The sequence below is a fragment of the Atractosteus spatula genome, chromosome 17 (genome assembly GCF_055471065.1).
Source record: "Atractosteus spatula isolate fAtrSpa1 chromosome 17, fAtrSpa1.hap1, whole genome shotgun sequence".
Taxonomy (NCBI): Eukaryota; Metazoa; Chordata; class Actinopteri; order Semionotiformes; family Lepisosteidae; genus Atractosteus; species Atractosteus spatula.
Genome location: NC_142722.1, coordinates 18,555,380 through 18,579,255, shown reverse-complemented (window position 1 = coordinate 18,579,255; position 23,876 = coordinate 18,555,380). Strand labels below are relative to the sequence as shown.

The 23,876-nt window shown below is 40.6% G+C and overlaps 1 protein-coding gene across 2 annotated transcripts in view; it reads left to right on the top strand.

Moving 5' to 3' along the window:
• The window catches only part of lhx5 (LIM homeobox 5), a 31,366-nt gene extending 7,900 nt beyond the window's left edge, over positions 1 to 23,466 (top strand). For both annotated transcript variants that reach the window (XM_088935901.1, XM_088935900.1), the window contains 3 exons: positions 1,661 to 1,938; positions 14,014 to 14,179; positions 23,111 to 23,466. In XM_088935901.1, coding sequence (XP_088792027.1) covers positions 1,661 to 1,938; positions 14,014 to 14,179; positions 23,111 to 23,466 — 800 coding nt within the window. The remainder of the gene's footprint in view (positions 1 to 1,660; positions 1,939 to 14,013; positions 14,180 to 23,110) is intronic.
• Positions 23,467 to 23,876: the final 410 nt, after the last annotated feature.

Sequence of the window (23,876 nt, the reverse complement as noted above, 5' to 3'; positions counted from 1 at the left end):
TGTGATTTAAAGGTCTATCCAAAAGCACCTAGTTATCCTCAACATTTTGCATTTGAATGCAGGACTGGCCTGCGTTGTTTTTTGGCCAGAATGCTTTTGTTTTGTGATTATTTATTATTTATTGTGACATTAGCCCACGCAGTAAATCCATACGGACAATAATCCATTGAAATAGTGACACAGGAACAATCAAATTCAGAAAGTTACAAAGAAACGTCTTTTTAAAGACACTTACTGTACTTAATTTCCACTTATTATTTAGTGGTTCTCGAAAGAACTTCTTATACGTATTTGTGGTCGGAAATCTCGAATACAGGCCTGTTCGGTCCTTGTTTATTACTTCGTGGCGCAATAGTGTAAATTAATTTTCATCATTTACGCAGAATATTCCTGGAGAACAGGCTCTAGAATAAAGAACTCAGCAGTCGGCTGTTGGCGGTCTATAATACCGGAGGTAACGGGGCCATTTGGTGCTGTGCATCCGTCACCTTTGAACAGAATAGCTGCCTTTTGACAATGCAAGACGAAAAGCCTTAATTTAGACACCGATTTTAAGAATACGTCTTTCTAATCAAGCTCGTGTTATATTCTGATTTCGTATTTTTATATTAGCCCAACCGAAAGCATGATCCTCGTGAAACATAATAACAAATCCCGATTTTAAAGTCCCTGTTATGTGGCTTGATGTTTATTCTAAATATATCTTCCATGATTTTAAGTTCAGCGACTTGGTGCGTGACTAGCTGTATAAACTAATCCCTCTGAAATCTACATAGACCTATAATATTCGCAGACTCCAAATCAGATTTTCGAAACAAAGTGTACATTAGTCTGTTCTGTACCTCTTTGAAATAATGCGCATGACTAAATAAGATATAAAAGATTATTCCAAGTACCACAGTATCGTTTTTGGCAGCTACCTGAGTATGAAGTGTGTATTGTGTGAAAACTGAGTTGTGTTAGTTTGTTCCCAACAATGTATTACCTGAAGACCTCATATTTGTTTCGAGGTTAGCTGGCCTATCTGGAGAAATAGCCAGCAGACAACACATGTATGTTATTTATGTTTTATGCAGGGACATTAACATTTTGTACTGAGCAGGCCTTTTGCTAAGTTTGGAAATGTTTGGTAAACTCAGTGTTCTTTACAGATCTTTATAGCCAAATGTCTACCTGTCTGCATTAAAAGCTCATTTACAAGCCTCACAGCAAGATCTGTGGAATGTCATATTGTAATTTTGTTGAAATCTTGAACAAAGTGGCCCCAGTGAGTATATTTCTACTCAGCTAAATTTGAAAACTTAGCAAATTATGCTTTCATATCTTAAAAAAGAAAATGTAGCTTTGTAATGGCGGTTTTTGTGAACTGTTAGTGAAAGTGTGAACTGTTTTTCCAACGTATGGGGCTCGTTTCACAAAGCGTACCCTTTCAGCAGCTCTCCTTCCAGTGAGTTTAAAACATCCCAGAAATAAAACGAGGAACTAAGAAACACCTCATTCTGACAGAGCGCTGCCTGCGTTCCTCTCTTTGTTACTTTCTTGAGAGGATTTTAGTCTTTCTTCGAAATGACGAGTAATTGGTGTTGGAAAGCGACGTGTGTCGAAGGCGAGGTGTCCACCCGAGCAAACGGATAAAGAGCTTTCTGTTGTCCGTCCACAGTGTCTTCGTGTACCGATAGAAGTTTGTCGCCGGACCTCCAAGACCCGATTCAGGACGACACAAAAGAAACGGACAATTCCACCTCCTCAGATAAGGAGACGAACAATAACGAGAACGAGGAGCAGAACTCTGGAGCCAAGAGAAGAGGCCCCCGGACCACTATCAAGGCCAAGCAGCTGGAGACACTGAAGGCTGCCTTCGCTGCCACGCCGAAACCCACCAGGCACATCCGGGAGCAGCTGGCGCAGGAGACGGGCCTCAACATGAGAGTCATTCAGGTATGAGAGAAGAGGGGCTCCCTCTGTGTATCACTGGCTGTCGGCCTGTCTGCACTCGTCTGTCGTGAAAGAGAGCGAAATTGAGTGTGGTCGTTGCAGCTACGTGCTGGAAGCAGCGCGCTTAGGCCAAAGCAGCAAGATCAGGAACAGCAAAAACTCAACACAGAACATTGAAACTGCGAATCTTAGGTTCTTGTAGAATATAAAATATGGTCTTTGTTTACTGAAATACTATGGTGTTTTTTTTACATCATGGAAAAGTACATCAGAATTAAATACGACAGGAAAACACGAATACCACATGTGATTTTTCGCTTTCTAGGACAACATACAGTACGTGTCCGCCAGTTCCCGGATACAGAATGCGGCATTCTGGGCGTGGATGGTGCGCTTGATATTGTTTTTCCTGTAGCATCGCAAACTTAATGCAGACACAGGGGTAATTTTCAAGAACTGTTGTTTAATTTCGAGAATGGATTGGTCATTAGTAGGGCGCATCGCCCTATGCTATATTCTCAAAAAATGGTGCACAAATTTAAATTAAATATCTTGGTATGAGTTATGCAAAACGTCGTTTTTTGCACCAAGGATTACACGATTAAAATAAGACCATGGATTATTTTTTGCTTTTTATATAGTTGTGGATTACATCAGAGAAATCAATGCTCTATTTACAATTCACCTTGATATTTAAATAAAAACAGCATCCACTGAATTGACAGAAGCTCTTTCGAAGAGCGGTACCTTGGGTTGTCCATTAAAAGCTCTTTGATATGATTCCGAGAATATGCACAGAACAGCTTTCAATTAAATAGGCGCAGTAAAACAAGTGCGACTCGATCACAGTGACGCTGCAATTCGGTTGGCAATGTACACTTGTTTTCCGTGCTTTTATGAGGAACGAGAAACTGCAAAACTGCTTCGTTTGCAAACAGAAAAACAAAATAATGTACAGGCCTAGCAAAATGTACCCCACAGTGTTATAATCACGCCACTGATGATATAATCAAAGTCTAAACTACATACCTTAAATTCTGAAATAGGCGAACTGCGTGGTTAAGCTACTGCGCTCGTTTTTAATTACGATTTATAGGGGCTCCCGATAGTTCTAGTTCTAAAACATCTGTGGTTCATCTCTGATCCACTGGGAGAAAACAGCTAAACCTGTAGTAACTTTCAACTGCTTTCTAAAAAAACACATCCATTTACAAAAATTCAGATATAATTTTAATTTATTCATGAAAATATGCTCTCCCGGACAAAGCTACGAAACGTTGTTTTTTTTTTTGCAAAACTTGCAAAATGACTCTTTAAGAGGAAAAATATGATGAGGAAACCGTATTATATCTTCTTGTGAAATAATGCATCTCTATTCATAATTAAATTATATGTTCGTTGATTAATCTTCCGCCCCAACATCCACTTTCTAACTGCTAATGTTTATTTACATCACGACCACTTTGACATATATAAGGAGTAAATCTAAATATAGTCACGGTTGCGTCATCAGACTCATTAAATCTGCGATGTCTTAAATTCGCCTTCGGCATTTAGGGCATTTTGAATCGCTAGTTTGAGCCTGTCTAAAGTTATTATCGGACACTGGACTAAAGTCATAAAGTACGTACACATTAAACGCTTTTAGTCACAGAGTACTGGTAATGGATACGTAGTAGCACGGAGAAATCCGAAAGCTGTATCTTTTGAAGTTGACATGTTTACATTTGTAATGTTTTTCATATTTTTTACATAAAGGAAAAATATATAGCCTTCTAGGCATAGTGTTTATTGGAAAATTATAATAAATTAAGAGATCACGAAACCTAAGGCTAAAATGCTAAATTAACACGCAACACAAATATTGTTCTGTTTACCTTTAAAAACGTTTTAATTAAGGGGCAAAATACTGTTAAAGTGCTGTAGATTCTGTATTTGAGTAACAGTGATTTCTGGATCTGGGCTATAGGTACAGTATATACCCTGTAGCTATTTTTATATCCTAATTAAAGCTTTGATTCTAAACATGTTGACTACTTCTACAGACGGTTCAGTTTAAACTTCTCAAGCGTTACGTTTTATTCTTTCAGGTAAGATGTAACTCAAATAACGGGAAACTGAACACTCTGAACTAACTTGGAAGAGCCTGACGTGATATAACAACAGTTACATTATGTTGCCTATAGCAGTTGCCTATTTAACAATCTTTACGATTTATTTATTTAATTCAGTTTAAGACTCATTTACCATTTTCTAGATCATATGCAACAGCTCATGAAAATCATTAATTTGAGCAGCAGAATAGTAGTTGGTAAGGTAAGGATATTAAGCTCTTGAGTATATGCATTGAAGGCACACAACTTACTGGCTGTAAAATGAAAACATTTCTTACATTTTTAAAATAAAGGTTGGTCCTCCAAAATGTCTGTGGCTAATCAATAGTCATTCCACACTCCACCAGTTTTCACTAGGCAAAGAAAAGACCTGTGCTTGAGAGCAGCAATCACCAGTCTGCTTAAGAGTGTTGTATCTCACCAATTCTGGTAAAATATACAGCTTTTGTCTTTGTTACTTCTCGCGAGTAACAAAGAAATACACACTTTATGGAGCAACACGTCTGTTGTGCTATAAGGAGCCTTGCACTGCAGTGGGCTGCATGTATCCATTCTTTTTTTGCTTAGTCTTCAGATAAAACTCCTTGATCCAAGCTGACCTGAAGTCAATATTTCCCATTTACAACAGTGATATATCTAAATAATAAGAACTAAATACCCGACTCACTCTGACTGATATGTGATCAACATATATTGGAAACCAGTGACCAGCTTTCAGCAATTCAGCCACAGCATGCAGAGCTAATTGTACTTTCTGCAAAAGGGAACCAGAGAGCTGGGGTAAGAGCCTGTGGATCCATATGAAACCTGAAGCATAAACATAAATGCTTAATGTTATAATAACAGCTTTACATACGATGCAGGATTAGTTATTTTTTTTAAATCTGAAGTGTTTTCCTCCTAAATAATGCTTAGAACCTGTAATGCATGTCAGGAGCTTCCCATGACGTAAATGGGAAAACACTCTGAAATGTCACAGAAGCAACAGAACCCTGTGGTTTCCAGGCTCCAGTCTTAAACATCCACGTCTTTAAAAAACAAGCGAGGAGCCCAGCTGGTGTAGCACTTCCAGCAAGAGACAGTAAGATAAAGTAAAAGATAAACCTTCACACTGTGGCAGCAACTTCCAGATCTGAGCTGGTGTTCCACCAGCCAGTTTAATTTGGTTTGAAACAGTTATTCTAGTTGTATACGGACCTTTTTATAATTGGACTTTGTCAGTCGTTACTTACAAAGCAGCTATATTATCAATAAGTGCCATTAAGAAATGTGGCCTCTTCCAGTCTATAAACCTCCAGGACTGCAGTTCAACAAATTGTTTCCTTAATTGACTCTTAACTAAAAATACCTGGTTGCTGAAGATCAATTCAATTTAAGTTGTCTAACCAATTTTATGGTATTGTATACAATGTTTATTTTATGGTGCTTTACTCTAGCTGCGTAATACATACTGCGATATCCAATCGCTGTCTGTGACCTGCCCCCCCCAGTGTCAGGCTCCTCAATCTTAATTCTAAAGTTTTTACTTTTTGATTAGGAAAAATGTCTCCCTTCAGCTGGTTGCGACTGTACAATGAATACAGACTACGATCTAGGACATGACTCATTTAAGGCCTTTTCTTTTTTTTCTGGCATTTCCAAGGCAGATAAAACAGAATGAGAACTGATGCTGAAGAACTCGGTTTTGAAAAGCAGGAAATATTTGTTCAGAATTGTTACTTCACAAGGGAGTTGTAGAATTTTACTGTCCTGGCAAAAGATGCTAAGCTAATGTATTGACAGATAGTGACTTTACAAACAGGGTTGACTAAACATGAATCTTTATGGCTGATGACCAGAAGCACTCAGATCTTTACAAGGTATGGAGACTTTAAACCTTCACCATTGTGAGAACTACAAAAAATATCTGTCACAGAATGATACAGGTCTCCATTTACCTGTGGACAGTATCGGTTGTGAAACTGGTTCCGTTGGACCTGATAAATTTAGGGATATAGGCAGAAAGGCTTTATAAAATAGCTGTAATCTTTTTCTTATTCAATTTCTTACTTGCTCTGCATGCTGTTATGTTTTCTGCATGGTTGCTCCATTAACCTACCTTTCATGTGTTATTAAATTAATCATTAATTACTGAAACAGGTGAACACCTTCTTGTCGTTTCAACCAGAGATGAAACTGTAATGGAGAAAGATCACCTTTCATTTTTTTTTCTTTCTATTAATTTCACAAAAAGAATTGAGAAACAAATCTCACACTTAACAATCAGGCATAGCTTTTCTGCTAGATTATCACCTTCACACATCTAGTTGATACCTTTTAAAATGCAATATTAATAAAAATGAAGATAGTGAATGAGGGTGTTCACTAAATAGTCCCAAAACTTTAGAAATATTGAGATATTTCAGAATTTCTGATGCTACAAGCCACATTCACTCACTGACTCTCGTAATGCAACTGCAGCAGTTTTGTGGTGGTGAACAAAATTCCCTCCTTCTTTAAAATCCCCAGCCTGTGCACTTGAATCTTTGCTAAATAGACTGTATGTGCAAGGAATTTAAAGGTTACATCGAGGATTATTGCTAAAATAAAATGTTCAGAGAAGAAACTTTAAATTAAAAAAAATGTTGCATGTTCTTTCAAACCAGATGCTTGTATGAATAGTCTGTTACTATATGTGCTGCTGCGTGTTTTATAGTAGGGAGTTTTTTCGTTAAAAGTCCTGTGGAAAGCACGTTGGTATTTTCTAGCTTCTGGTCCAAGTGATGTGATAACCCAGTGTCTGGGTTGAAATTCTGCAAAAAGTTGAACATGTCCTGAAAATGTTTCTTTTCTACAGTTAGTACTTGTGTCTTAGAAAACAAATAATGATCTTAAATGAGGATGACTGCACTGAAGGTGTTTCCACAACACATTGTTTGCATCTCATTGAGTATGTATGTCAGATCTGAATCATTGTTCTGTCACTGCTTCTCAGCATTGTACCTCAGTGAATTCAGGCACCCTTTATCTCTAGGACAAATGGTCCTGTTCCCAAAACCCACAAAAGGTAACATTAACCCATCTGTTTTTCAAGAGGCCCAGAGAATAGACTCTTCAAGATGTATTCATTCACTTTGATGATGTAACTATATTTTTGCTTTAGCAGATTTCCAATGTGATTAGAGGTAGAGTGTATAGAGAGAAGTCAAGACTCTGTGAAACTTGAACAGTAATTAAGTACCTTGTAAAGACAGGCAATGCCATGAACTTCACCCAAGAAAGGATGCTGAGTGTCTGTCCTGATGACAGGACAGATATCACCAAGGCAATCTCATGTTCAAGTGTGCAGTATAGGTGCTATTGGTGAAGTTCCCCATCACTGCAATGAGGCCAGCCACTGTCAGGTATTGCCACAGAAAGGGTGAGGTGTCAGAGAGTCTGGGTAGTTCGTGTTTCCAGGGATCCTCTGAATATGAGGTAATGATTTTCCTGGCAGCTGAGTTTGATGCAAATGTATCTTTCACATCTTCTCAGACTGCATGTCCTTGTTGTTTCCAGAACGCACAGGTTTAGTTCTCCATGGACTGCCTTTAATATAAATCTACAAACTGGCTGCTGTCTGTGTGGAGTTTGTATGCTCTCACTGGGTCCTCTCACAGTCCAAAGACATAGTTGTAGGTTACAGTAACTGTCTCCTGGGAGTGAGTGTGTGCGTGTCTGTGTCCGTTTGCCCTGTGATGGACTGGCGTCCAGTCCAGGGTGTGTCCTACCTTGTGCTGTTGCTCCAGTTCCCCTGTGACCCTGAACTGGATGAAGCAGTTAGAAAATGCATGGATGGATGAATCTATAAACACAGAGCATCTTCCTGTTGTGTTCATACAGTGATGACTAAAAGCAGGAATCCTGATCTCTACTGGTTAAGAGTTGGTAATTAATTCCCTGTACATCCCAGTATCGAATCTACAAGTTGTTTTGTTTACTGCACTCATCTTTGGTGTGTGATGGCTTGCTGAGGTTGCAGCCTGCTGTGTAAACTACCAAGCTTGCAGTCTGTTGTAGTGCAGGTCCAGCATATAGCCAACGTGGTGATTCTGCTTCTGAATGAAATAGCAGTTAATTAAATACCTGTATTAACATCAATCCTCAACTGGAATAGAATGTAAAGTCCTGCATTCGAATGGCTGTGCTTGTCTGTGTGAATGGGCAGCTGTTTTGTTTGCTCAAGGGTCCGTGCTGGCCTAAACTAGGGAAGAGTGTTCTGACATTCACGGCAGGTGAGAAGAGAGTGACTTGGCAACTGGAGCTCCCTGCTTTTAGGTACCGCAAATCCCCACTTTGCAATTGTCTTCTCTCCAGATTTCCCTGGAAACGCACCATATGAAAGCGTCACTCTTGATCAAACCATCAATGGTCTGATGGAGCTGATCATGTCCACTGGCAATATAAACCTAACAATGCTCAACAGATTCTCAAAGGCTTGAGTTTGGTTGAAAGTTTTTAATAAAACTAAAACTATATGTATGAAATCTGTTTTGGACTGTATGCAGTGCCCTTGGTGATCATGGGAAGTTGAGATGTTTGCATTTTTTGTTACAATTTTTTACTGTATATCCTCGATTAACGTACATAATATGCATAGAGTTGGATTGAACACATTCAGCAGGACATGTTGCGAAGCCGATTGGTCCTCTTCGTAAGCTTTTATAAGAGCATTTGTGTTTCTCCCTCGTATTGGGCTGCAGTTAACTGGTTCGTTATCGTGGCCATTTGATGCAATCAGTTGTTGAAAAAAGCTCTATAATCTATTCTTGTTTTTTTCTATCGTAATATAAAAGGTGTAGAAACAATATACTGCAATAATGAGCCACAAAACCCTTTGGGGCAGAACTCAAAGAGGTATAGGCTATAACACAAAAGGACTACACAATGTACAATATGTACATATGACATTGTGACATTTTGACTGTTGTTGAATTCTTGCTAGATTTATACTTTTCTTCTGTGGCCACTGTTCTGTCTGCAAATTCTTTGATGATAATTTTTGGAATCCAGACTAAAATGAAGCTATACCAGTATTTTGTTCTTAAATATTTGTTATGACTGAGAGAAAACCCTGTGCTTTTAGAAATGAAACACAAATACCGCTACTTCAGATGGAGTGCTTGTTAATTCATTGTTTCTTTAAATTTGTCCTTTAAGATGCTGTTTTGAAAGGAATTTGAATCATAAGGCAGGAGACTGTCTTTCCTTTGAAAAAGTGGAGTGCCTGTCAAAATTGTTTCAGAGAGTGACAATGTTTAAATGACACATTTCCTTGCAAATGAGCTATGAGCTCTAGTGATCTGTGAGCATTTTTAGTCGTTTTTGTGTTATATTTATCTTTTTGCACTTGTAGAATAATTCCTCACAGGATCTGTGTTAAAAATGCTTTTCAAAACTTGAGACTGGTTTTGTCGGGTGCTGATTTTCTTTTGTGCTAAAAAAAACTTACAAGACTCCTCCTGAATCCTGAATGAAACTGGAGACTAATGCAGAACAACCTTGCAGCTGTGCTGGTACTGTACCTTTGGCAGAGCAAATCAGGATAAAGGTCTCGAGTCAAGGATACAACAGTGGTGCCCACTTTGGGATTTGACCACACGACTCTTTAGTAATTGGTCTAGTGTTCTTTCTGCTGCCACGTACCGATCCCCAGACCAGCGGTGTTTATGCCCTGTAGTACGGAACATTGTCTTTAGTAGGCAGATCGTGTGATCTTGCTTTATTTAGTTCTAGTACCGTACTTTATTATCCACTCTGGTACTGTGTGATTCTCTGTTGTTGTTTCAGCTTGACTTGTTATTTGTAATGCTGTCTACATTCATTAGCAGCAAAGTCGGCGCTGTGGGCTTGCTGTGCCTCTCAGTGCACAGGTGTTTCAGATCGCATGGCGCCAGTTTCCGGTGTGATTGCTCTTGAAGGCGATGCTGTACACAGGGAGCTGGTGCCATCAGGGTGCACCCTGACTGCAGGCAACACCACACTGGCCAGCTCCTTGGTCTGGCACAGCACACAAGGGAAGCCCTGCTGGCTCCTGGTGATAAGTGTACCAGCACAACCAGCATCCAGGCTGGGTTAAATGAGGCACTTTGTTGTTCGCTCTTGTCAGATCTCAGTTATGCGCTGGACACTTCCTTTGTGAGGTTATTCACCAGCTTGCCCATGACATCTCAGCTGCCACTGAGAGAGACTCTTGCTTAGGGTTAAGGTGCCAGCAGCTCTGCTCACTGTTCTCTTGCACATAAATAATTTGAAATGAAATCTGAAAGCAAAGTAATACTTATTTACACCTGGGGGAGACTGAGCAGTACACACAGAAAACAAAAGCTTCCAATGTTCTCTGTAAATCATCTGGATATCCAGGTTTTTACCGTGGTTTCTGCATTGAGTCGACCAGCTCTCTAAAATGAAGTCTCTTCCTTGCGTGCTTATGTCCTACCATGTTTCTTGTAGGGCAGTGCTTGTATCGTGGAACTGAAAGGGCCAACTCTTATTCAGTCTTCCAATTCCTCTACTTTGCTGGGGGACTCAAAAAGCAAAAGTCTGCACATGCTCATGGTTTATATGTGTGATGCATATAAACAGTCAAATTACCTTTTTGATTTGAAGTGTCAGAAGCACATAATGAGGATTCAGATTAGCCAGTTATTGATGAAGTGCTAACTGAATCATTCTAAATGAATAATCTAATACAATAAAATGTGTCTGATTAAGTTTGCTTTGGGCATTCAGCTGAATCTTATCACACCTTGGTAACATGCAAAATCACTGTTCTACTCTAGGTACTAGGTATCTAGAACAATACCTTCAGGGAGAACAGTAAATAACAGAAGCGTCCCACTTCATTCTACACGTCAGATATCCTGTAGGTATCTTCTAAATTGCAAAATCAGTTTCTTAAGTCCTGCCCTTTCGTATTTTCCTGCAGAATATGTCTACAGCACTGCCTTTGGTGTTGTTGTTTCAGTTTTCAAGGAGACCAGTGTTTGCAGAGGTGCACAGTTTGATATGTATGGATTTCACTGCTCGTCCAATGGCTCATGTGGCTGTAATGTGGTGCCATGGGGTTTTAAGTGTTAGGGGCTATCTCACACTCGCTCTCCAGCCACACTCCTCCAGAGCAAAGTCAAATGCTGTCTGTGGAGTTTGATGGTCGCTCTCTAGAGTCCCTGCTGTGCCACCAAAGGCAGGTGAAGAGTGATCCTCAGATCCTGGTGGTGCACAGTGTCTGAATAATATGGTTTTTCCTTGCAAATTAATTCAAAGCTTCTTAAAACTTAAAACCCAAACTCATCAGCAAAGCACAAAGAATTCTTGCAGTACAGGCTAATTTATTTTTCAAATCAGCTCATTTCTTAGGTTGTATCTCCACACGTCTTTACTGCTTTCTCTCACCACAGTAGATGCGTTTCACAATCTGAGATTTACTGGTACATTGGGTATCAGGTTCATAGCATCAAATTCTTTAAAAGATCTGGGGTTTCTATGACACTACAGCAAAAACTTTTACATATAAAATTCAAAGTCTCTAATCGTGTCTTAAGCACTACAGCAAATCTGAATATTTTAAAACTTGTTTTTTACTTTGAGAAGGGGCAAAAGTCCCATAAGGATTTGCAATTTGATAAAAACTCTGGCACAGCTGGGTTGTGCCTGAATCTCACACTTCCGGCTTCTATCACAAACAAGCGCAGTCTCAAGCCTTGTGATTATGGCTACATTTCCAACCAAGTCAAAGTACCAGGGCTGCTCTTCATTCTGTCTTAATTTGCCCAGGCAGTGCTGTGAAATCACAGTGATTGGGAAAGCGTGTTCAAATGTGCTTTGGGAAACTTCATTTACAAACAAGGCCCCTGTTACCCCTGTCTCGGGAGGCTGCCGTTTGTTTCCATGTGTAAATATGTACAATGAAAACAAACACTCGATGGGTTTTCAACCTGAGGGCCGCGGAGACGCAGAAGAGAATTGAATTACCATCCCGCTGATGATGTGCCAATCGAATCTGTGCTTTTGTATTAATTGCACAGGCTTGATCAGAAATTGAATGTCATGTGCTCCAGCATACTGCTGTGGGTGAGCTGTAAAACATAGTACTGGGGCGTAGAAAAGTGTGCATGTAAGAGTGCAGTCTTTACTCTCAGGTATGGAAGCATTTTGTTTTTCTTCCTTCTCCTTTTGTTTGGTTTTATTAGACATCTTAGGAGAACATCTAAATGTGTTTCACGTAGCTGTGATCAAACGTTTAAAAAAGAACAAAGGCAACAGTTTCTGTAGGTTTAAAACTTTGGCTTCTGAAACCTCAGATTTTCTTCCCCATGGGAAGATTGGGTTGCCTTTGCAATCTGCATGTGAGGATTGGCCTGAGTCACTCCCTTCCAGCCCTCTTCCTGGCTCCTGGCAGCCTTGTGATCCCTTGCAAATCCAGACCAGCTGGAATAAACAAGCGTTTCATCATTCCTTGCCCCTCCTTTGCCCAGCCTCTACCGTTATGAAGACACATTACTCTCGCCCCCCTATTCAACACTAGAATCACATCAAGGTGATTGTCTTGATTGTATATCGAAATGGTGGCTATCTGAGAAATTCTGCCTTGTGTTTATAAAATTAATTGCAAAGTGTGTGTAGCACTTGTGCCTCCATAGTACTTTGGTCTTTAAAAGGTCTCCCATCAGATATACATTCTAGAGTAGTTTTAAAAAGGTATTTGGCATGAACAATAGCAAAGGTAAAACTATGACCTATGCAAAGCTAACAGAACATGTGTCATATTCTGAACAACCTGCTATACATTTAATTGTTTAAATATCTAATTGTCAGTCCTCACCACAGTTTAAATGCAGTTTTTCAGAATTAATCCTTGATCTGGTGTGTCTGTATTCTTTTATTCTTGTTGCGCTCTTCAATTCCAGGGACATATAAATGACTTTTGAAATGTCTTTTATCTTTATTTCCATAAATTCAATAATGGATGTGCACATTCCTGAATGGCAAATATAAAGCTTAGTAATGCCTGGGGTTTGACAAAAACCAATCTAAAAGATATGCTTTTGATTGAAGACTTTTATGCTGTCCTATTCTATACATATTTGCCAATAACCACAGCGAGATTCTTTGTTTTATTAGTCGATGCCCAATTAATGTTTGGATTGATTTTAGTCTTCAAAATCACACACCTGTAATTAAACATTTTTTGCATGTGACATGTTTGTGTTTCATAATACAGTGAGATAATCAGCAATCCCATTTTATAAATAATTCTAAAAGCTAATAACAGAATTGATTTCAGGGTAATTGAGGGTAATGTACCCCACAATATGATCAAAGATCAAAGACGAATTTTAACAATACAGTAAATCCTTGGTCTAATGGACTAATAGGGGTGAAAGATTTTCATTATTGCTGAATGTCCATTAAATTATGAATAAACAACCATGATATGAGAAAAATATATATGTCATATATATCCTTTCTTGATCTTTTGAATTATTTTTTAAATATTGCAATCAAAACACTCAATGAAAATGGTTCCTGTGCCTTTTCTTAACATTAATATACAAGTTCTTTATTTCATGTGGTGTAAATATACTGTATAAAATTTGGTAAAAGCATGAAAAAATACAAACAACACCCATTGTAAGCAAATGATCTGTCCTTATAGGGGACCATTGATATTCCTGAATTTTAACCTATGTAATATTTATTTTTCCTTGTTGTATTATTTGTGTATGTCCCTGGTATTGCTGGGAAAGTCTAGCATTTCTGATTTTACAGACAACATCACTCTTCAGCAGATTTTGTCCATCAAATCTAAAATCTAAAGTCCGTTAAAGCGAGCCCATTAAACTGAGACTTTACTGTATTCCTTGAAAGTTTCTAAAAGTCTTCAGATAGATGGGCTGCCTTATGAGCACTGGCAGCCAAGATCTGACTGTCCATTTCATTGCAGGTTTGGTTCCAGAATCGACGCTCGAAGGAGAGGCGAATGAAGCAGCTGAGCGCGTTGGGCGCGAGGAGACATGCATTTTTTAGGAGCCCTAGAAGAATGAGGCCTCTTGGTGCCAGATTAGAAGAAACAGAAATTATGGGATCTGGGCCTTACAATTATTATGGAGGTAAAATCTCTCCCTATAATTTTCAATGCAGGGACGGACACATACGACGCTTGAAAACCATACCATTGTTTCGTGTTATAATTTCAACCGGGGAGTTGGTGTGCTTGAAAGTATGGGTGAACCTTACATTATAGAAGATCTTTAAATGTCCCCTTCGTTTGAACAGAGAAATACATATGTTGTGCATGGGGTTATGGGGAGAGTCAGAAAGAGAACATGTTTCGTTTGAGGCTGTAACAGATCTCCCCACCTCTAACCGGAAGTGTCTAGAGGTGTGATTGACGTTACACAGGCGTTAGACCGGCGGGACGACCGGTGGACGGAAACGTCATTTGCAGGACAGACGTCTTTCCGACCATAACACCTCACCGATCCACACACACATTGTTTCCTAGTGAGAACATCCCTCATTCTCTTTCAGCTCTCATTCGATCTTTATTTTCCATTCTATACTCTAACCAAATTAAACGTCTAAAAAAAAGACCACCAGCAAACAGTTTGTGGCAGAAGAAAACACGGTGCGGTTCATAAAAAGTAGTGTACATGAATTAAACATCTCAACGTCGTCTTTTTGATTGTAGTTAGCGTCTTTGTTGAGAGAGATTCCTTCATTCACACCGCACACCGACCTACTCCCCGTGGCGGTCTGCGGTAACCAGTAGCCAAATAATAATAATAATTATTATTATTAATAATAATTATTATTATTATTGTTGTTGTTGTTGTTGTTGTTGCTGTTGCTGTTGCTGTTGGAATAGGATTTTTGATTTTTCAGGTGCTTTTCGTCCATTGATTTCTCCTGCATAACTATGCAAACAAAAGAACTTTGTACCAACACCGACCGAGACGGTCACTGGCCTTGTTTTAGAGCGAGCTTAAAACTGCATAGACGAGGGAAGTTTATGAATGGCTGAGTATCTTTATTGTTGGGTGTGTATCACTTCATAACTAAAAATAAAGGAAACGCACAACTAAATTCAATTTAGGTGTTATTAAGGCCTTTCTGGTTTTGCATCTCTGTTAAACTATTCTTTCGAGACCTACATTGTTACACAAAGATACTGATAATGAAACAACTTTATTAAGCTGTGGAAAACATGAGAATTTCATTTTACCAAAGCTAGAATATGGGGGGTTTCTTGGCGGTTCGCCCCATCTTGAAATAAAAATCCAGTTACCGAAAGTATTCCGAAAGTTTAAGGTTCAAAACAAAAGATAAAATGATATTGAGGAATTAATATTTTTCTATTTCAAATGCCGTTTTCAGTGCGTAACCTGATCCGTTTTAAGTTTCATAGAAGAAAAACAAAAACGTCGAAAATCATCCAAATAGTCCGCCTTTATATAAAATGCTTTAAAATTACATGACAGTTTATCATGTACACAGGACACTAGGCCTACACGGATGTGTAAATAACCATCACAACATCACACAATTCAGTTACTTCATTAAATATATAAAGATTGTATCATCCATTATTCACGCTTAATCGGTGTTTTCTATCCAAGGGATTTATTTTTGTACTTTTTTTCTCTCCCCTTTATGGAGAGATCCACCATATTAATTTGGTTTTATTCTTAAGGTATGCAAAGCTCTAGTTTAACCGAAAGAAAATGAACGTGGGTGGCAAAGATTCCTGCTCTTTATACTGTATATTACCTCTGAGCGGAATACTATAACCGAAAACTGCGCCACCTTAAAAAGAAAAAAAAACTAATCACATTTGCTGGAGAAGGCGATTGAAAATGTATGCTGTTGTAATAGGTAACGAGATTTGGGCGTTACGGGCCAAATTTAATTGATAACCTTTCACTTTATTATGACACATTGGTTTAGGATTAGCGATCATCGCTCCTAATTTGCCGGGGGGGGGGACCTTTTAATTTTGAGCGAGCAGCTCTTTTCATAATAAGGATGGATACTTTTACATAGAGGGGGCTAGCGGCGTGCCGAGACAGGCTTCGCTTTCCAACTGAAATGTGGCCTAAGACGCGGGCTTGTCCTGTCCGCCTCCGCCCCAGGCTGGGCCCTGAGGAGGACACCCCTGCGGCTAGGGCCCCAGGCCGTTGCCATGGCGTCGCCAGCCTCTCAGCGGCATCTGCTTGAGCCCAGAGGCCGAATTCACCCCCGGCTTGTCGGTGTGTCTCTAATCTCCTCCGTCAGAGGTTCCGACTCGGCTCCTGCATCAAAGCCCGCAGCCCTGCTGGGGGAAAAAAAGAAAAGAAATCACGTTATGAAAAAAGGACATAATGTCATCAAAACAACACCCCGTTTTCCGAGTGTTAAAGGACGTTAAGTAACCCCAACCCAAAAATAAAACGCACACGTTTATACTTAACACGCTTCGGCCGCTAGTGATAAGTAAACCCGTGATGTATAATTATAATTATAATTATATTCCTTCGCTTTCATGGTCGAGTGGTGAAGAAGTACTAGCCTAATTCCGAAATGCCGGAAGATGACCCGAAGAGCGGGTACCCCTTTGAGAGTCCGAAGCTAAAGTGCCCCGGATTTCCATCGTTTTTCTGAATCAAAACAGTTATCAGGATCATAAGTTATCCTGCGGTGGACAAAATGAATACAAGAAATATAACATCTGGCTTTTCAAATTCATCTTCTATAGATAACAATCCAATTTACGCCACTTTGTGAGTTAGTTTAAGGAAAAACTTAAAAAGAAAAGGTATTTTTTAAAGATAGAGCAATACCAAGACAGGAAACCGACAAAATACCTCAACAGCTTATTAGCAGTTAAAAGCATTTCAGACGGAATATAGACATCTAATCCGCGGTTACGAACACACAAAGACATTCAGCATCTCCCGTTTTCCTCTTTCTCTGCCCTCGCACTCTGCCTTGCTCCCCACATCTACTTGGCCTTTCTTCTGGATTTCGGGAACAAAGATCCAGCTGCAGCCTTTTGTAGAGCATTCACAAGCATTTGTTCCAATTACACCCGAGCTTGGCTAGCATATGGAAGGTCACTTTCAGAGAAGTGGGAGCTGCTCTGCTTCTGCTTTGTTGGAGCCTCACACACACAACACACACGGATACACACTCACCCCCAACACACACACAACACACACGCACACACACTCACCCCCAACACACACACAACACACACGCACACACACTCACCCCCAACACACACACAACACACACGCATACACACTCACCCCCAACACACACAACACACACGCACACACACTCACCCCCAACACACACACAACACACACGCACACACACTCACCCCCAACACACACACAACACACACGCACACACACTCACCCCCAACACACACACAACACACACGCACACACATTCACCCCCAACACACACACAACACACACGCACACACACTCACCCCCAACACACACACAACACACACGCACACACACTCACCCCCAACACACACACAACACACACGCACACACATTCACCCCCAACACACACACAACACACACGCACACACACTCACCCCCAACACACACACAACACACACGCACACACATTCACCCCCAACACACACACAACACACACGCACACACACTCACCCCCAACACACACACAACACACACGCACACACATTCACCCCCAACACACACACAACACACACGCACACACACTCACCCCCAACACACACACAACACACACGCACACACATTCACCCCCAACACACACACAACACACACGCACACACACTCACCCCAACACACACACAACACACATGCACATACACTCATCCTAACACACACATAATACACACGCAACTGCCCATTCAACAATGCAACTGCCTGTTCCTACAAGTCTCGGTGAACGAGAGAAAACGTTGATATTCTATTTTATTCATGCCAATTTTTCGCAGTCATGTTTTTAAATTACAGTAAATTACAATGTTTAAGTGTATAATTGTTAGCTAATTAATTTATACTTTTTTGAGAGATCAAGGGATAAAGTAGCAATAGATCAAAAAGGTGGTATTTTACCTGTCTACTGTGTCTTTTAATCCCAGTATTCCTGTCATGCGAAAAATCATGTTTTTAAATTTTTGCTATTGGTTATAGCGTTGCATGGCGTTTATTAATTGTCTGCAGTCAGTCGACAGCGCTAATTGGACCATAACCTCGTTTGTAAAATGGATCTTTTCTTGTAAAATTGTAAATTTACACATTTTTTCCAAGAGTTTTACTTATAACTTAACAATTATTGCTTACAACTTAGTGTATGATGAAAATCGAAACACATGTGCGATTTTTATGACACAACACAGTAGGGTTCAATTCGTAATTTGACGTGTTCTTGTCAATGATTCTTAAACATATTCATGTGTCTTGAGGATTTTGCGAGTTCAAAAATTAGAATGCTTGTGTGCCGGTCATTAAGTTCATTGTGTATTATTATTATTATTGTTGTTGTTGTTGTTGTGTTTTACGGTTCTCTATAAACATGCTGCAGCTGTATAAAAAGGGTATTTAACATTCCATTTAAAGCATTTTAAAGACGAGCTCTGATTCTAAAAAAATGATGATGACAGCAATAATAATAACAATACTACTCATTTTAATAACAAACTACTCTCCCATGGCGCTTTTAATCACATTGAGAATAATTATTGTAATACGCTCCTGTCGTTGTTTTTAAAATATGTAAATATTCCTGTTTCGTTAATGCTCCGTCAATGTAAATGGAAGGCACGGCTTATTGTTTTCATTCTACGCCTTGAGTGAATGAAAAGCAAAACGAATACCTGAAATGTATTGTTTTTCTTTTTTTTTGAAACAACAAGGAATTTACGGTAGAAAATTCAGAGAAGGTTTTAGCCTATAAACGGGATTCATCGAACAACTGTCAGCGGTTGCCTTTGTGCTGAGTAGTTACATATATTCGTTTTGTGAAACTATCTTTGCTGAAATCTGTAACCTGAATTTAGTGTCAGCATGGGCAATGATGAAGGTGACATAATCCGCATGCCAGTACTTCGCATTTGAAGTAAAATAGTAATTCCAGATTCTACACACCCTCTCTCGCAGCTCACAATTCTTCTTGTAGTTGAACTCGACTTTTTTTTACCATTGCAGAATCTAATACAGATTTTGAACTTCCTTCAAGGCCGTTTAACAAAACAAAAACACTGGTGACATTAGCGCATTAATTAAACGGGAAATGGTCATTACATAGCAAACGGAATGGGCACCTACAGCGGGGAAAATTTTGCGACATTCTCGTCCCGATTTCCAATGAAGCTCTTTTTTTGTGGAATCACTGGAGAAGATTGGAAGAGGGTGAGAGGTAGTTACGTTTAAGTCTTTCTCTTCCATGAAATGTATTCATTTACTAATGATGCTTGCTGCTGAGACTGAATCAGAGCAGTCCTGCAGCTCCCTAAACGGTCTTGGGGTCTGTTAAATATTAATGCGAAGGCAGATAGATAGGCAGGCAGGCTTGGCGAAAGAGTGATGTGTGAACATTTTTCATGTGTGAAGATAGATAGGTGAGGAGATGGAGAGACGAATTGCTGAAAATGGAGATATTTGAGGCATAAATGGATAATTAGGTAGAATAGATTGAATAGATGAGATAGATGGAGATAAATGGGTGGATAAGTAAGGAGCTGTTACAGAGCATATACTGTATGCTTTCTTGTCTAAGGTTGGGTAGGTATATATCAGTAAAGACAAACAGATATATAGATAGGTAAGCAGGCACTGGAGCCCTCACTAACCCTCTTATGCTGAGCGTACTTTCTCAGATGCCTTCTGTTACTGTTTAATCTCCAGTGAGAAAAATACATATTCGTCATCCTTTATGTCCAGGTGTGATTCATCCCCAGTATAGGCCAAATTGGAGATATTAGTAACAGTCGCTGTTGAACTGACTGCTCCAGCTCTGATAGAGGGCAGCAGAAGAGTACTGGCAGCACAAATTCCACAGAACTCCCTGTTTCCTCCCCCATGACTATTAAGGATGCACACAGTTCATGGAGTGTATTATTATAGGTCTTATCCTCACAATTCTTCAAACCTTCCTTCAGCTGAGCAAGGTTGGCAACAACTGCCCTCTGTAACTGAGATGTCCTAAAGTACTGCTTTTTTCTCTGAAGGCAACAGCGCAACCTGGTGATTGACACATGTAACTGCAGATGATTTCTATGGTAGAGTAGAGTTTGGTGATAAGGCACTTATCCATCTGTCTGATATTTTGTTCATTTGCTTTTTGTAAAATAACCCATCTGCTTTGTATATCCTTTGTATAGCCATACATATTATATCCGTACATACAGGGCTTCATCACTCTGCTCTCCTCCCCACTGAGAGCTGGTGTGTGGGGAGCGTACTGGCGCACTGGCTGCTGTCGCATCATCCAGGTGGGGCTGCACACTGGTGGTGGTGGAGGGGATCCCCATGACCTGTAAAGTGCTTTTAGTGGAGTGTCTAGAAAAGCACCATATAAATATAAGGATTATTATCATACATGGCATCTTTTAGAAGTCTTGCAGAGGTGGCCCCTATAAAAGGCACCAATAAATTAACTTTCACTATAAAAGTACTAGAGAATTAGGTCTGCGTGCACATGGTATCATGCTGAATCCATCACATGATGTAACAGGTGTTGACGCTGGGTTAAGGGATAGGCATTTATAATATACTGTGGCAACATCAACTGTAACCTTAAGACCTTGCTTCCCCCAGCTCGTTGAGTTTTCAGATGAGTGTTGCCCTTTTAAAATGCCTATAAACAATTTCTTTGAATCATCACCTAACATATTTGATTCTTCTTCTCAATAAAAATGTAAAATCTTTGACTGTTTCTTAAGGGGAGCACTGTTCATTGATCTTGTCCAGAGCTTTAGCAGGTGGTGTGGGAGGCAAATTATGTACAAGAACCAAGGGACTAGAACTGAGGATAGCCATGCTACTAGTAGGACTAAGGTATGAGGTCTTCAGAACTAGGTTATAGGGTAACCAGTACAAGCGTATAACTAGGAATAGGTTATAGTGTATTTAGGTCGAGTCAATGAGATCTCTAGGGCTAGTGAGTCAGATGATTTAGATTTGTTGTCGGGGAGATAGGTTACTGCAATTAGGGTATAGACCCAAACTTTGGGTTGTAAATGACTGTTACAAATCAGGAAGTGTCCACAACGTGCATAAATTAATTTTCATTTTTATGGCTCTAAACATATCCTAGATTTCTTTACACAGAGCTTTGGCATGGCTTCTCCAGTTTCTATCACTAAACGGGCAAGCCGAACACAAATAAAGGTGATTATCTTTAATAGCATAATTGTGAAATCAGTTCTACATTTTAGTTTAGAATCTTTATGGACCACAGAATCAAGGCTAAATGGTCACCTACGGCATTTTCCCATGGAATAAATGGAGTCTGGAGTAAAGACCACTGTATTTTTAAAGCTTGACCATGTTAATGCTTGACAAAGGCATTTGGTTTTGGGCAGTGTGAGAGGCACTATGGAAGAGGGTAGGAAGGCTCTAGATTGAATGTACAGAGCACTTCTCATGCCTTCCTTGAAATCTGCAGGTGCAGGAAAAAGGTGTTTGTGGTTTAAAGAAGAAACTGAATTGATGGCCTACCATGCATTATTCATTCCTAACATATGCCCAAAAGAAGGTTCCTTTCTCCTACCTTTGCTGTTGATAACAATATCAGCATATACAGTACAGTAACTAAGCCTTAGAGCAATACAACACCACATCAAAATGACTAATCATTAATCAGCATTATGAGGAAACAAAAAATTGATGGTTTAAAATTGACATTAAAAATCCACCTCTTTTTTTTCTTCTGAATAGTTTTGTGATTCATGTCAGGTGCCATTTCCTCACACTATCTAAACGACATGGAAAGGGTAGGAAAAAGAAGGGTTGCAGGTCTGTGAAAGTAACACATGACGATGCAGAACTGTCAGACACACACAATGTGATGGCATCTTAACCTGCAATCTTCTGAACTGTCAATTTTCACAGCGCAGATCTAAATGGCAGTCATTTCTTCTTGCTTGCTAAGGGCACTGGAATATTACAGGGACGTGCCAGAGTGGGACTAGGCAGGGAAGATGTAATGACAAAGGCGTGGGCATCTCCCTTTCCTGCTCTCAGTGTAACATGCCTCCTTCTCAGCATGCCCTCATTCTCTGTCTCACTAGGCTGTGCTGTGGATGTCAGATACTTTCATTAGCCTGCTCACAATTCCCAACCCTCTGCTCACCCAGGGGTCCTGACTGTCAAAGGGAAGCCCTCATTCTCAGCTCCACCTGTGCTTCTCAGCGTTATTCTCCTGGTAAATATATACGTGTTAGAACAGAATTGTTTTCAGAACACGTATCCACTTCTGCGAAATGGCACCGGTTAAAATTTGCTTACATCTCAGACCAGACTTCATCTTTTGATATTTCACAATGGGTTTTTTTCTTTTTCTTTCTCTCTGTCTTTTGTCTTCTGACAAAAAAGAGAACCCTTCATGTTGCCGATTCATTTATACCCAGCTCATTAGACTTCCACTTCGCCCCGTCCTCTTTAGACAGGGCAGTGTGTTTGTTTACAGGGTCACAGGGGGAGCTGGAGGCTGTCCCAGCAAGCAATGGGCAAGCAGGGCGCAGCCTGGGCGGGACACTAGTCATTCGAAGGAGGGTAGACACACTCACATCAGGGCCAGTTTTCCCAGAAGCCAACTAACCCACCAGCATGTCCTGGGACGGTTGGAGGTAACCTGGAGGAAACCCACCCGAACTCGGGGAGAACACAGCACGCAGGAGCTGAGCCCAGGGCCACAGTGCTGACCACTGCGCCTCTAAGCCATCCTGGGAAAAAACAAACTAACGCTTCAAAATGTGTCCTTTCCACAGCAGGAGCATGGGACTGCTTCCCGTTACCGTGCGTAACCGCTTTCTGCTTCTCTGCTCTTCCTTCTAGATTACCAAGGGGACTACTATGGCCCTGGAGCCAACTATGATTTCTTCCCTCACGGCCCCCCGTCCTCCCAGGCCCAGTCCCCCGCTGAGTCCAACTACCTTCCTGGCTCGGGACAGGGGCCCCTAGAAGGGCCCATCTCAGGCCACCACCCCTCGGACAACCAAAGGTACACGGACATGATCTCACACGCCGACACGCCTAGCCCCGAGCCGGGCCTCACGGGACCCCTGCACCCCATTCCGGGGGAGGTCTTCAGTGGGGGGCCGAGCCCTCCCTTCTCCCTGGCCAGTAACTCCAGCTACAGTGCCCCTCTGTCCCACCCCAGCCAGGAGATGGGTGAGACAGCAGTGTGGTAGAGGGCCTGTGGCTCAGATGCGGACTCTAATTTGGGGTACTGCTGTGGATCCATGGACCCACGCATCCTGCCACGCCCGGAACCCACACCTGGGCCCCAGGCAGGGGGAACTCTGGGCAGGGTTGGTTGGCCGGCCACGCAGTCCTCTCTCTCCCCTCTTCGCCCTCCAGGGCTGGGCTGCAGATACTGTCAGTGTGTTTCAAAGTCACGTCAGCGTTTCCTCAAGACGATACTGAGTACAGAAATCAGGGCAATGCTTCCTCTTTCATTTGCAATTCAGGAGTAATGTACATTTTCCGTACCGATTATGGTTAACCGGTATTTGATTGAGAGCTTCATGGGCTTAATACAGGTACCTCCTTCCACATAGCTGAGTCTGTGCAGATAACTCAAGTAGATGTTTACCTGTTC